The sequence below is a fragment of the Taudactylus pleione genome, unplaced genomic scaffold, assembly GCF_031769625.1.
Source record: "Taudactylus pleione unplaced genomic scaffold, aTauple2 ptg000629l, whole genome shotgun sequence".
NCBI classification, from domain to species: domain Eukaryota; kingdom Metazoa; phylum Chordata; class Amphibia; order Anura; family Myobatrachidae; genus Taudactylus; species Taudactylus pleione.
The window spans coordinates 1003973-1019522 of record NW_028285031.1 but is presented as its reverse complement, the minus strand read 5'-3'; the positions used below and the strand labels follow the sequence as shown (position 1 = coordinate 1019522).

Below are 15550 nucleotides of genomic sequence, written 5' to 3'. Positions count from 1 at the left end.
TGATGTCATCGGCTAAACTCTTTTTCCGAAGACGGCTTTTCGCGTCTAATTGGATACGACCCTTAGGGTAACTAGCAGTGATTGTATGTATGTGTTTTTGTAGCGTTTATTACTTTACAATGTCCCCTTGTAGGGCACAGAATGGACCTTAGGAGACAATACAGATATTTTTCCATTTTCACAGCAAATGCTAATTTACTATAAGTGGAGCAGTCACACCAGCACCAGTTACAGCTGTTGACTTTCCTTTATTACTATGAGAGCTACCCAAGGCCTTCTCATACACTGTGACTGTAACAGGACATGTAATAGTGCTGAAGCTCTGACAATTTTGTTGCTGGATTTATGAATATTTTTAAAGCCAAACCGGTTTTGTCTTACCCTCAGAAAAAAATGTGCTATTTTAAATCTCACAGTCACTAAAAAATTTGCATTGTATACATTCGCTCCCTATTACACTCCACCCTATGTCTGAAAATGAATGCCGGACTGCTTTTGTATTTGATACTATTGCCCTTTGAATCGAGCGGCTGAAACCGGCATAGAAATCGGATGATCAGGCATCTAGGTTTAGACGAGAGATGATAGCTGATGATCCCATGTGCACACAGATAGTAGCTAACAGGTCACAGCGGTGCTGGAAGTGACCATCAGGATCAGCCCACGTGTGGCTCGCCTTACAGCAGGGGTATTCAAAATGCGGCCCTACAGCTGCTGGCGAACTACACATCCCAGCATGACTTGCCACAGTTTTAGCATGCCCTAATAGCAAAACTGTGGCAGGGCATGCTGGGATGTGTAGTTCCACAGCAGCTGGCAGGCCGCATGTGAACACCCCTGCCTTAAAAGGTACTGGGGAACATGCCAGATTAGGAAATAAGTAGTCAGTTTGTCGACAGACAATATGTTGACAAACTAGATGTGGATGGGAGAATGCCGACGTGGTTCTCATGTTAGTAACACAGTACCAACACGGGTCAGACCCCGGGTCGGCGTAGTTTACACTGCAGTGGTTCTCCAAGCACTGGGGATCCGCGTATTCCTATGCCGTGAACGGGACCTGGGTCGGATGACCCAGGCTGCCTGTTCACACTACAGGGTTACACCGGTCATTCCTGTGTTCCACCCTGCTCGCTACCCTGGTTGGATTGCCGGGTAAACGGCAATAACCCAGGTTATTTGGCCAGTGTAAAAGGGGTATAAGCATCACCCAAAACAAAACGTGAAGTGTTTGTGGAACTCTCTTCTAAACTGTAGCCGCCGTTAGGTAAAGCATGCTGAAGATTTTTTGTTCCCCAACATCTGGGATATGTACTGTAGTTCACCAAAAGCTTATAGAATACTGTTAATAGAATTCCCATTTCTTAGTCATGACTAAGATATCACCCAGCATTATGTATATTTATAATATGGAACAGATGACGTCCTGGCTTAATCCTACAACATTACAGATCTGAGCCTTAATGTTGTGGCTACTCCCTGTAGACCACCAAACACAACATTCAGGATAGGTGTCAGACAAATCTAGGAGTCACAGTCAACACAAGTGAATGGGTGACAGCCAATGACCTCTAGAGGAATCCTAGCAGGGTGTATTAGGGTCTTGTAGTGTGACAAAGGCTGGACAGCCACAGGTTGTCTGCCTGGTACAATGGGGGCCATTCAATTCAGGATGCTGTTAGGCCGACTAAAGGAATTCTTCTCGCACCCTCCTGAGGGTGTGAGCAGAAATCCAACTAAAGTGCCGGCTGCGATGCTGTTTTCTGGCTTAGCGTGGCGCTAACATCCTTGCGCCGCCGCTTTAGTCTGAGAATGCGCATTCTCCGACTTAAGTAGGACTAGTCGGACTTAACAGCGTGCTGCATTGAATAGCTCCCAATGTGTTATATTCTGCTGGGCAAAACGGGAAGGTGTGGTATAATAGATTGACATTCAATAGGTTGACACCACATAGTCAACAGGCAATAGGTCAACATGGTCAAAAGGTCGACAGCAACAAAAGGTTGACTGACAAATGATCGACAGGGTTAAATGTTGACACACAGAAGCCTAACCCTAACCTACCCCAAGTGCCTAGCCCTCCCCCTGGTGCCTAAACCTAACCCTAGCTCTCCCCCTACTGAATACCCCTAACCGCCCCCTCCGGAAGCCTAACCCTAACCCTAATAATTTGAAAAAACATGAAAAACGTGTAAACCATTTTTGAACATGTTGACCTTAACCTTGTCGACCTTTCGACCATGACAATCATCTGGTGTCGACCTTCTATTTGGATACCAAAATGGGATTTAACTGCTGCTACATGCTGTTCCCAAATGGCCTACGTATGTGTTAGGTGCTGCTGCTGTCACAGGTGCCATGCTCTGCACAGTGCAGGGAATAATTCAGCATGTAATATATATTTCTGGCTATTTGCTAGACATAATTGTTGGGCATGGTATGCTATGCCTGCATGTAGTGGATTTCATGCAGGACAATCAAAGTAAGAAAATGACATGCACACCCCCCAATGAAACCCCAGATGACGGCTTTTGCAGTAGCTGGCTACCAACTTTGGAGAACTATTTCCAGAAATGCTCTACAGCCACCTTATAACACTGTTACAGCAAAGTCTAAGTACCTTTTTTTTTTTCTATTTGAACAGGGTGTAGTAGGTATTACCGCCGGACGCAGGGTCGGCGGATCAAATCCCGACAGCGGCAGCCCGGCAAGGGTGAAAATTCCGATCGTCCCTAAGGTAAGTATCGCTAACCTAATTCCCCACCCCTAACCCTAATCTCCCCTTCCCCGCTGCCTAAACCTAAGTCCCCCGGGGGGTGCCTAACCCCGCCCCTTCCCCTAGCTTAAACCTAACCCTCCCGGGGGGGTGCCTAACACCAAGTCCCCCCGGGAGCCCTAAACCTGACCCTCCCCCCCCACCGTGGCTGCCTGCGCCCGGCTTACTTTCGTTCGGTATACCGGGCGTCGGTCTTCCGGCATCTGGTTAATGACAGGCGTCGAGTTTTCGATGCCTGTCATTAGTACCACGCCGGGATTAGAAAGTCTGGAAGCCGGCGGTTGGCATTTAGACCGTCGGCTTCCAAACTACATCCCATTTGGACATTAGAACACCGGCGCCAGCATCCCAACACCTGTCAGAATCCCGGCGCTGGCATCCCGACGGTAAGTAGCGGGGTTGGGGGGAGGGTTAGGGTTAGACACTAGGGAGGGGGAAGGTTAAGTTTAGGGTGTATGGAGGAGGAGGTTATGTTTAGGCACAAGGGGGGAGATTAAGTTCAGGCACCGGGGAGGGAGCGTTAGGGTTAGGGAAAGGGTTAGAATACCGACTGACAAGTGTCGGTATCCTAACCCTGTCGGCATGCCGGCGTTGGAATTTTGACCGCCGGGATCCCAAGCCCATCCTGAATATTACCATGGGGAAAACAAAAAGAGAGACAATAGTGAAAGTATAGTTGTTTATGACAAGCATACATCATTTTCAATGTGGACATTTCCTTTAAAGTATCACAGTGTTATTTCAATAAAAAAATGTCTTGCGTAATAGCATACCTAAACACACACAAGCAGTCACAAGTTCTGCTATTGTCAAACTGACATTACAACACACCTTTTCCTCTCTATGTGATATATTAACTTTAAAATTTTGATTTTTTTTTTTCCTTTATTTGAAATGATCCCGGCTACGATTCTCTTAAAGTGAAGTGGTGGCTGCAAATGCATTAGCTTTAGGCAGAAGATATTAATACTGGCTCCAAAATATGTTTGTCAGCAGTGTGTTCTCATTAACAGTCAGATGCCAGACACAACAGCACCTAATTGGAGGACATTCCAACTGTCCAATCAGGAGCCTCTTTCACATCTATACCCCTTTACAAAGTGTTTAGTCCTATATCCTTCAGTCAACAGCAGTGACCAGCCAACAAGGAGGCAGCAGTGACCAGCCAACAAGGAGGCAGCAGTGACCAGCCAACAAGGAGGCAGCAGTGACCAGCCAACAAGGAGGCAGCAGTGACCAGCTAAATCCCCCCGGGTTGCCCTAAACCTAACCCTCCCCTGCAGCTATGAGGACGCATGGAACGTACTTGCCTCGTTCGGTCCAGCGTTGTTCTAGATTCCAGCATTGCGATTATGATATGTGTCGGTATTTTGCGTCAGTATTTCATATCCCTAGCCGTCAGGATTATGACTGCATCCCTGTGGGTACACACTAGATGATATGTCGTCCAATCCCGCGGATCGGATCGACATATCAGGTACATCGTCAAGTGTGTACCCACGATATGCACGCTCCCGCGGGTCATAAGCGCCGTCGGCCCTACTGCGCCATCGACGTGGGGAAGTCACTTCTGATGTCATGCTGTAGTATGCAGCATGACACGCACACCCCTAACAACCCCCCCCCCTGGCTAATGTGTACCAAGCTTAAAATTTTCATAACAGGTCATGTTCTGTCTGTGTAAGCAGGTGGGATAATTACTGATCCAGCAAAATATATTAATTCACCTGTGCATGACTAAAGTATTCCACAAGACATGACCTGTTGGTGATCCTTGAGTATTAAAGCTGGGTACACATTATATATCATCCGCGATGAATCGTAATGACCATCGTATAGTGTGTACCCTGAGATCCACCCAATTCATCGTACGACAAATTGGGTGGTCACAAATCCCCATCGAATGTGCTGCACGAGATAGGACGATGCTGCAGACGTTAACGTGATAATAAATCGCACCGTCGTACAGCGAATTGTGCAGTGTGTAAGGCGATACTATATAGCATTACATCACATCGCTGGGTGGAATGGTTGTCCAGGTGTGTACCCAGCTTTAGGGATGAGAATCCCTTAGCTACAGGTAATATTACCTGCCATGCTGTCAGTGGTGATGCAAAATCTAAATTACACTGTTTACTAAATACATAACGTGCACAAAGTATGTCATTAGGATTGTACGGGTTCAGTATATCTTGTTGACATGGTTAATCGGTCAGCAATATATTTTTATACTAACCCTAAAGTCCACAATTTCCCGTCGACATTCTGTTGTCGACATGGTGACTGTATGTGATTGCACTGTGCCATCATCAGGCCCTCCCCGGGAGCTCTATAGGCTGCAGTTGGCTCACAATCTGCAATGGAACTACAAATCTCATAGTGCCCTGGCCAGGAATTGCCAGAACTCGTCCTTCTACCACAGCTGCGGCCAGTGTATGGGAATGTGGGCATAGAAAGCGTCCTAACAGCACCTACAATGGAGAATCTGCTCCTGTCCCACTCATAAGAAACATCCACACCCCCTGTCACACTCACCCCGGGCCAGGAGACCCGGAATCCGCCACATCCCGACCACCGTCCCGGTCACTTGATTTCAGACACTACTAGGCATGCGCGGGTAGGCGGCCTTATTGTCATAGAGTCCAGAGGAGCGGGATAGAAAGTCTTCAGTGAACACTGAACACGCAGTGGATGGCATGCTGGATACACTTACGCCATATTTGATATTGGCAAGTTTTCTGTTTTATTTATTTTTTTTATCGGTAGGAATAATGTTATTTCCGTTAGACCCGTCAGTTATTGTCAAATGATATTGTCAACACGTCTTTGTGTTAGCCCCCGCCCCCCCAAAAAATATATATAATGGGGAAGAGAGGTTAAAGTGAAGGTAGTGCCAGTGTACAAAGCTGAATCCATAACCCTGGTTGCTGCTATTTCCTATGTGGCTAAAGGACCTCTGTGACGTATCCACCACGTGATCGCTGCAGGAGGCTGGACCGCTCCTGCGTTACCATCCAGTAGGGCACAGAGATGGAATAAATATTTGTGGCGAGTGCAGCGAGCCACCGTGCCCGAAGCGTGGCGATTGAACACTTTTGGTCCCCCGTTAGCATCCCCGCCCCTCTCCCTTTCAGGCCGGCTCACGTGGGTGTGACGTCACAGGTCCATCAGCGCTCTATAGTCTAGACCTAACCATCCCCTGATGGTCAACATAAAATACAATGGGCATAATTCTAAGTCACACACAACTTCGTATGCGGCGCCATCTAGCAGTTTTTCGAAAACTGTGCATGTGTGGTATCCCTCAACGGTGAGGCACCAATTCATTGGTTTGCCGGGGAGGCACAGGCCACTGCAGCCTTAACCCTGCATCGGGCGCACCTTTGGGACTCCCACGTTCGGGCGCAGTGCATCTGACATAATATCGTCATTAGCACCTAATTAACTCAATTCTAATGCGCATAAAGTGATCAGTGACCTTCATTAGGATGTACAAAGAGAGAATATATGGAAATCTGATTCACAAAACCACATTTATTAACCTTAAAGCAAGTAAAACGAATGAACATGAGTACAAGTTTGGGCGCAGTGTGCCTAAGAGACCACCCTGGACAAACCTACATGTTTCCGCGCAACCTTTGTGTTATGAATTTTCATTCATAAAATGAGCAAAATACACAAAATTGTGAGAAAATAAAAAGAAACATGTACCTTCAAAAGTCGGACGAGTTTGGGCGCAATGAGCCCAAGAGGCCAGGAAGATCACTACTGCACTCCACGCAGGCGGCGGGAAAACTGACTAGGGTGGGTTTCAAACAGCATCTAGATATAGGAAGGTACTAGGAGGGTCAGGCCCCTGCGCCCCCTTGCGGCGGAGAGGTGAGTGAGAACAGCTTTGTGGCGCCTGTCAGGCCAGCTGCGTCTGACGCAGGGTTAATGATCGACTGCCACACAATTCACCAGGCTCATCTAGGGCACATGTACAGCCTGGAGTGACAGTTACAGAGAGGACAGTAGGGATGGACATTGGAAGCCCGGCATTGAATGGTTGCCAGGTTTCCGAAATCAAATCATGCGATGTGATGGCAACTAGTCATCGCGTTGCAAATATTCTATAGTATAACCATCGCGAGGGTTATACTACCATCAGAAAAGGGGGCGGAGCCTGTTGGAAAGGGGGCTTCCCCCAGGCTCCCCCTACACTGAGAGTAGATGCCGAGAGCATGCATTGCAGAGATGTGCGCTTCCACTCCACAGCTAACCATCGTATAGGCATTGAAAAGCTGCATCCGTTGGCTGGCAACAATCAAATTTCCGGTATTCGATGGAAAAAGTACTTCCATTGAATCTGAAACATTGATAGTTGCTAACCATCGGCTTCCGATGTCCATCCCTAGAGGACAATTAGATATTGCTACAGTAGAGGCAGAGCTGGACAAGGAGGTGGTGGGTGATTTGCACATCAAGGTGAGAGGGAAAAAGACAGCTCCAGGACTTGGCAGTGGGATTACATAGAGCCGTTGAGAGTAAGAAATAAAAGGAGAGATCAGTGAACAGAGAAAGAAGTTTGAGAAAACAGCATAAAGCAAAAAAAAAAAAAAAACAGATTGGTCTGCCAGTAACTCTGCATCTGGAGTCACTTAAGCCAGGTACACATGGAACAATATGGTCCATGAGCGATATCATTCAGTGTTGTCCCCTCACCTGCCGGGCTCGTTCTCGACATTGAGCATACACACTGAACGATATTGTCCAATGATGTCACTGGCTGCATCCCCGAACTTACAGGATCTGACGCTATTGATTGCAGGTACGGCCGATGAAAGATATCGTTAACGATCCGCAAGAGCGCGCATCGTTAACAATGTTTTGCATACACATGGAACGATATTGAACGGTATGAACGATAATGATATCGTTCACAATATTGTTCCGTGTGTATGCAGCTTTACACATTTTGCAGGGAGCTGTCATTAGTTGACGTACCTGACTTTACCCAAGTTCAGAGTGAGAGCTGAAGCATTAGTGATACAGTAGGTGAGAACGTTCCAGATAATTATAACAGATTGTGAAATACATATTGTTGGTAGATTGCATTCAGCTGTTGCTGAAACAAGACCCCAACCAAGGTAACTCTGATGCGCACCACACAGTTATCACCCTTACAAACTTCGGGGTATCACACATCATACTTACCTACTTTTGAAAAAGCATTTCAGGGAGATTGTAAAAAACTATACCTATGAGGGCAGAGGTAAAATGTACGTGTACTGTTCCACCTGAGAGGCGTGTCGTAAAATTGACTTACATCCAAATGTAAACGATCCCCAAAGCAGCAGTTGTTGCTCAATAAGGTCTAGTTGTTGATGAAAACACTCTGATACATCATTGTGCCTTATAACCAATGTAGGGAAATGGCACTGATGATCAGGGGCGTAGATATCCCGGCCTGGCCCACGTGAAAGGGGGGGTGTCTTATTGGCAGGAGGCGTGGCCACGCCCCCTTAAGCTAAAGAGAGGAAAAAAAACTACTTTTGCAGCGCCGCGTAGCTGGGGAGGGGGGGGGGCTGTGAGCCCTTCAGCCACGGCGCAAAGCCAGAGGGGGGTGCGAACAGTGTGATAGCCCCCCCCCACAAGCATAGGAGACTGCTGTTGGTGGGCGGAGTAAGGGAGGGAGGGGGAGAGCGTCGCCGGATCTGGGCCCCTCTAGCAAGCCTGGGCCCGGGTCACCCCCCCCTCTCGGCGCCCCTGCTGATGATCCCATTTGAATGTATATATCTCCTGATTTATTTTTATTCCAAGTATATAACAGCTACATAATGGGAGTAAGGTGCAATCAGGGAGATTGCTGGACTCTTCAGGGAGTCAGGGAGATTGCTGCTATTTCAGGGAGTCTCCCTGACAATCGGGGAGGGTTGGCAAGTATGCCGTGCATGCGCATCTTTGTGATCGTGCGCTTAATTCATTACGTACGCATCTCAAGTGGTTCTGGATGGCAACCGGGAGGCAGAAATGCGAATGCACGCAGGAGACCAGCTCTGTTGATGTGTTGTGCTGTGTCATGGTACTCACTGTGCACAGGTTGTGCATATGCATTGTGGATGCACGATTTCCTGCATCTAGTATTATAACTTAAGTAGGTGTAAGGGGGTGCAGTCAAACTACCGAGATTTCACTGCTTAGAATACCGGCGCCGGCATCCCGATACCTGTTAGAATCCCAGCTCCAGCATCTCAACCGCCGTCAGATCTGAAGGCAAGACGCACAGGAGCGCACAATAGTGCATACACACTGGACAATATATAGTCTAGTGCACAGATTCTCAAACTCGGTCCTCGGGACCCCAAACAGTGCATGTTTTCTAGGTCTCCTTACAGAATCACAAGTTGAATAATTAGTTCTTTTAAAATGTGTCAGTAATGAATACACCTGTGCACCTGCTGGGTGACTTGGAAAACGTGATCTGTGTGGGGTCCTGATGACTGAGTTTGAGAACCACTGCTCTAGTGTGTACTAAGCTTTAAGGGGTAACTTTACTAAAATGGGAATTCTATTAACAAATTATGTTGTCCATAGCAACCAATCAGATTCCAGGTATTATCTTCTAGAAGACGCTAGATAAATGAGAAGTAGAATCTGATTGGTTGCTATGGGCAACATCACTTCTTAAATAGAACTCCCATCTTAGTAAATTTACCCCTAAGAGTGAGAGTGAACAGTGATAAGATATTAATAATCTTTTGTATGGTTCCTGCATGTGTACATAATACATACATGCCTACCCTCCCAGAATCAGAATTCGCGGGAGGCTCCCGATTTTTCGGGTAACCCCCCGCACCCTTCGGAAGGGTAGACATTTCTTCCGCATTCTACCCACTTCCTAGTGAAGTGGGCAGAATGGGAAGAATTTCTGCGGCATTCTCGGGTCCCCATGTAGGGGGTGGGGCTTAATGACTCAATTCTTCATTAATCACGTAATTTACACACCGCCCCTTATTGAAATTTGTGCCAATCGTGGTAATTTAATGTGAATGGGGTGGGGCTTAATTATGTGAAGTATCAGGCCCCGCCCTCCGTCGCAACCCACCTGCTTCTCCTCCCTGGGCTTCTCCCGGGGAGGAGAAAAAAGAGGTAGGCAAGTATGACATAAAATGATACATTATTTATCAGGGGAGGGAGTTATCTTTGCCTTGTGGTATTAAATGTTATATAAGTGTCACTTTATCAGGAGTGGAAATGTCGTTCTTGTTTAAAAAAATTTGTTTATATAATTATGTGAATAAATATAATGGTATATAATGTATGTTTTGAAATATTTTGGTTATTTATATATTTTTAAAATACATGTGGATGCTTAATGTGCTTTTTCTTATAACATTATGTGATCAGTAAAAGGTTAATCCCTGGGAATTAGGCAATACATGTGTCTGTCTGATTTAGGAAATAACAGGATATATAATCAATGAAAACCTCCACCGAACTGCCGACCAAGACCAATGATATTACTTCACTGAGAGGTGATGAAACGCTTTAGTGTAATAATTTATTTAAACTTTGTTGGAGTGACCTCGAAATTTTCACACCGCTCTATGGGCTTAATCCGGATTTGTATGCAAATCTGAAGGTTCATGTACAAATCCGATAATGGGGCTCATGCCCAGGACCCATTCTGTGCATGTGCAGAACGGGTCCTGCGATGAAATCCTTTGAGTTGGTGTGCTGAAGGACCGGTTATATCAATGTAGAGTGCCTACCCTCCAACTTGACCCATTCCATTAGGTACAACATGCTCTGCTCCTGGACTTCCCATCTAATGTACGATTGCAGTCACCTGTGTTGAATTTTTGGTAATTGATAAGACAGGTGTTTCAGCACAGGTGTCTGCAATCATAGATTAAGAGGGAAGTCCAGAAGCAGAGCATTTTGTACCTAATGGAACAGGTCATGTTGGAGGGTCTGAAAGTGTCAATATTCTGATAACCAGTGTGGAGTGTACAACAAAGATTGTGTTGGTGAGTGAAAAACCACTGAAGAAAATGTACAATGAATGTTTTACTAGCAGAGGTGCCGAGAGGGGGGGGAGGGTACTAATTACCTGGGCATGGGCTTGTTGGAGGGGCCCCCATTCTCTGACATGGGGCTGACATGGAGAATGGGGGCCCCCATTCTCCATGTCAGCTGAGCAGCCCAGTACATGCTGCTGTGTGCTGGGCTGCAAAGGGAGACTGCTTGCAGCAGCAGTCTCCTATGCAGGGCCGGCTTCAGGGGTCGGAGCAAACTATCTTCGAAAATGGGGCGTGGCCTAATTACCATAGGCCATGCCCCTGTGTGACATCATTAGGAGGTGTGTCCGCCTCCAAATAACGTCAGGCTGTGGGGAGCCTCACTAGCTGGGCTTCCCCCAGCCCTCTCCCGTCACTGAATGGATGCCGCGCGCATGCGCGCAGCATCTATTCAGAGTCTCCGAGGTCCGGCACCACCGTACAGCTGCGGCAGTGGGGGGTCCCCAACCTCCCAATTTAATCACCCGTGGGCCACTTCGGCCCACGGGTGGAACAGCGAGACAGTAATGTCCCGCTGAAATCGGGATGTTGGGGAGGGGTGCGCCCTCTATGGGTGGCGCCCCTGTGCGACCGCTCAGGTCGAACACCCCTAGAGCCGGCCCTGCTCCTATGCCTGTGTGGGGAAGCGATCATCCTGATCGTGCTCCCCCCTGGATATGCGGTGGGCTGAGGGGTTCACAGCGCCCCCTTCCCCAGCGTACAGCGATGCAAAGGTTTTTGTTTTTCCGAGAGTGGGCGTAGCCATACTCCTGTGATTAGGCCACACACCCCTGAACAGGGCATGGCTCTTGGTAGCCCTGTTTACTAGCACAGATACAGTGTGTTATAAATGCACAATAATATTTCTTAAATAATGTGCTTAGCACGTGATGCTCTGTAAATGTCTCTGTGTGGGTATAGGAGAGGGCAGCATACCACACCCCTGTATACTTCTTAAGCCGCATACACACTAGACAATTATTATGGACAATAACGATATCGTTCAATGATATATCGTTCAGTGCGTATGCAGTGAATGACCAACGATGCACGCTCCCGCGGGTTGTTAACAATATCTTTTGTCGTCCATAAATGCAGGCCAATCTGACAATATTGTACAGAATTGCCTGTTCAGAGATGTGGCAGGATGACTTCACGGAAAGATATCTTTAAAGATATGTACAGTGTGTACACCCATCATTCGTCCTGCACAATAGAAAGTTCAAGGAAAATCTTTCACCAATATCGTTCATACAGCACATCATCAAGTGTGTATGAGCCTTTACCCCAGTTGAGTACTTATGAGGGGTGCCTCTTCTGCCCGAAGGTCAATCCCTCTATGGCTTTGAGTCTTGGTGGGTAACCGGAGGTGCTGCCAATGGTGGTCGCTTTAGGACATACAGTGGGGCAACAAACCAGTACTTTTTCATGCATAATCTACACTGGTAATCGGGGGGGGGGGGCGGGGGCACAACTTAGTTGCCCTGGGCCCAACAAGCTTTAATCCAGCCTGGGCAGTGGATAAGTGCCGTTCTTTTCCACCATGTGAGGCCTAAACCAATGTGCCATCACCCTAAGTCAACCCTTTAACCAGACACACCTCAACCAGCAGAAAATGCCTTCCAGAAAGATAGCCAACCCCGCATGACTAAAGGTGCACATCCACTAGACGATTAAAGTGAGCGATTGAACGATAACGATATAGTTATCGTTTAATCATTCATAAATCCTTTGCAAATCGTTAAGAAAAATGTCTAAAACGACTAGTGATGCGCGCTCCCGCTGGTCGTTTAGACATCTATTATAGGGCAAACATGCTGGACAACCTGACGATAACGTCAGATTGAGAATGTTTGCAGATGATTGATGTTCCTACCCTGAACAACTGCTCGTTCAGTGAAGGCTCATCACAGACTGACAAATGACTGCACAATTACAATGTCGTAATCGTGCAGTCGTTTTCATGTCTTTAAGTGGAAGGGCACCTTAAGATGCACGCCGTCTCCACGGTACAAATGTGCATCCCAGAATTAAATCAATACATGTTCCACTACACCACCACCATTCTCCAACAAGTACCTCGCCACTGCAGTATTGATCTTCCTCCTAGCCACATCCAACTGCGCACCAAACCCTGCATTCCTCCAAACACGCCTAGGGACAATAAAGGACCACACCAATTTGCAGGAAGGCAGGGCTTCTGCTATCAAATGGAAGTCCCTAATGATGACAGAGCACAAATCCAGGGCGCTGATCTAAATCATTCCCACCCAGATGCAGCACCAAAACCTTAGGTAATCCATAAAACCGTGCAGCGGCCACCAACCTATCCAGAAGAGAGCCCCAAACCTCCCCTGAACACCCAACCACCTAATTAAATGTGCCAGTGCTGGCATCAGATGCTAAAGGGGATTGAGCAGCCCAAAAATGTGAAATGCCCCAACACCCACATCAGCTTGACATCAAATCCACCTGACACGTGAAACAGAAAGGTCAACACGGAATGAAAACACAAAGCAGTCAAACCACAGACACACCATACCGACAAGACATGGAAATGTAGCAAAGAGTGGGGAGGGGAACAACGTAGCCAACCGCACTTGAGGCAAACCCCCCCCAAAAATGGAGTAAACTAACCAACACGCCATATCATATAATTCAGAAACCAATTGGGCCCCCGGGGGAAATAAAAATTTCTTATAGACTCCTGCAGTAGGTCGGCAAGTGGTTAGGGCTCCGGTGAGCTACGTTCGAACAAAAACAGTTAAACCCAGATGAATATAGCGCCGGAACGCAGCAGACCGCCACCGACCAAGGGATTGAATATCCCTGTTGGATAAGCCAGCAGAAGCCGCTGATGTAGCATCTCCAATTCTAAATGAGTGAGTACCGAACTCACCCGGCTCGAGTCCTAAAGATGCCAATCAACACTTCAAAACATGACACAACTGGTTTCTTGTAACCGGGGACCCATCCTCGTGAAACAACCATGACCCATCCCGTTCACTGCACAATTGTTGGAAGGCGTGCGTCAGCATCACCGGACACACCCCTGGAATGGGAAATGGCTGAAGGCAAAGCCAGCGCCCTCTAGCAGCCTGGTCAGTCTTGGAGCATAACACTGTATCCAGGTGTACAAAAAAAAAAAAGCAAACCGAAGGGACCGCAGCTAACAAATGAGGGGTTGACCTGGACCAACCCCTCAATGCCCTTGAAACTATGAAGGACCTGGAGGGGTCCTGACTGTCATATAATGCAGAAAAATAAAAAACTACAACACACCTCCTAAAATACGCTGCACCACTGCAAGCAAGTGCCCTTGCGTATACAGGGCCCAGAGAAAAGCCAGCATGATTCGCCACAAGCCCTTCCTGAGCCGCCGAAACCTGGAAGCGCTCCCATTCCAGCCAGCCCCTCTGATAACAGCGCAATGTCCTGGGAGCAATGGCCCACAATGCTAATTCCTTCATGCCGACCTGATATCTGCCAAACATAAGGGGGGGCACGGGACACCAGACAGTTCGGCCTGAGAGGCTAATTCCCTAGTGCAACTCAATGGGAAACAGTTCAAGCAACAGCATGTAAAACCTTCCGCATCCCAGGTCAACGGCCAAGGTGCAGTGCACCACGAACCATTGAGGTAAGCTCCAAAGCCAGTCGCTCCAGCAGCGTCAGCTGTGTGTTACTGCATGGATTGGGAGGGCCAGATACTAACTCCATTGAAATGGGAAAGGAAAATATTCCAAACATGCAGGTCGCGTTTGATCTCGGCCGATTAACAGACAAAATAATAGGGGCGGAAGACTCCTGCAATAGACCAAATTTCCGACAGAAGATCCTCCCCATAAGAATGACCCTGCAGGCAAAATGGAAAAAGGCCCAGCATGGACTGAACCTGATGCAGGGTAAGTTTTCCCGCGCCCAGCGCAACCACAATCGCCCTGTCCAACTTGTCCTGGGGGAGTTGACAGCAATCCAACAAGGTATCGATCTCGATACCCAGGAAGGAAAGCCGTGTCACTGACCCTTCCATTTATTTGCTCGCAACTGGTACCCCAAAAAAGATGAACAACGCCTGCATTGCAATTAGGAGGTTCTCGCATGCGAGGGGAATCAGCTGGACCAATGCACAGGAAATCGTGGAGTTACTGAGCCACCCTGGCCTCCTCTGTGCCAGCAACAACACACCAATGCAGGAACGTGCTGAATCGTTCAGAAAAGGCACACAGTATGGAGCAGCCCATAGGCAAGCATTTGTCTATGTAGAAACCATGCCGCAGGCGAAAACCTATGAACCTAAAAGAATCCGGGTGTAGAGGCAACAGGCCGATTTGACATCTATCTTAGCCAACAAGGATCACGTGCCAGATGTCCGAACCAGGTCCAACATCTGGACGAATGACTGATACTGCACACAACAAGATTCCTGAGAAATAGCGTCATTGACCAAGGATCCATGTGGGTAAGACAGATGCTGAATAAGCCTACATTTATCTGGTTCTTTCTTGGGGACCAAGCCCACAGGAGAAAGAACCAGGCCCACCAAAGGAGGAGTCAGAAAAGGACCTGCCACCCTAACCAGCTCCACCTCCTACATGACTTTCGCGAGCACTATGTGCGGCAGCTCCGACGCCGACTTTGGAATTTTTGGGGGAACCATTAGAAATAGGGCCAAAAATCGGCAAACAAAACCCATTGCAAAAGCCCCAAAACAAAATCTCAGCCACAGCCC

At 47.6% G+C, this 15550-nt stretch overlaps 1 protein-coding gene across 1 annotated transcript in view; it reads right to left on the bottom strand.

Annotated features, from left to right (window-relative positions):
• The window catches only part of DELE1 (DAP3 binding cell death enhancer 1), a 54326-nt gene extending 48927 nt beyond the window's left edge, over positions 1-5399 (bottom strand). The window contains exon 1 of the mRNA XM_088454747.1: positions 5312-5399. Within this exon, the coding sequence (XP_088310873.1) occupies positions 5312-5342 (31 nt within the window). The 5' untranslated portion in view covers positions 5343-5399. The remainder of the gene's footprint in view (positions 1-5311) is intronic.
• Positions 5400-15550: the final 10151 nt, after the last annotated feature.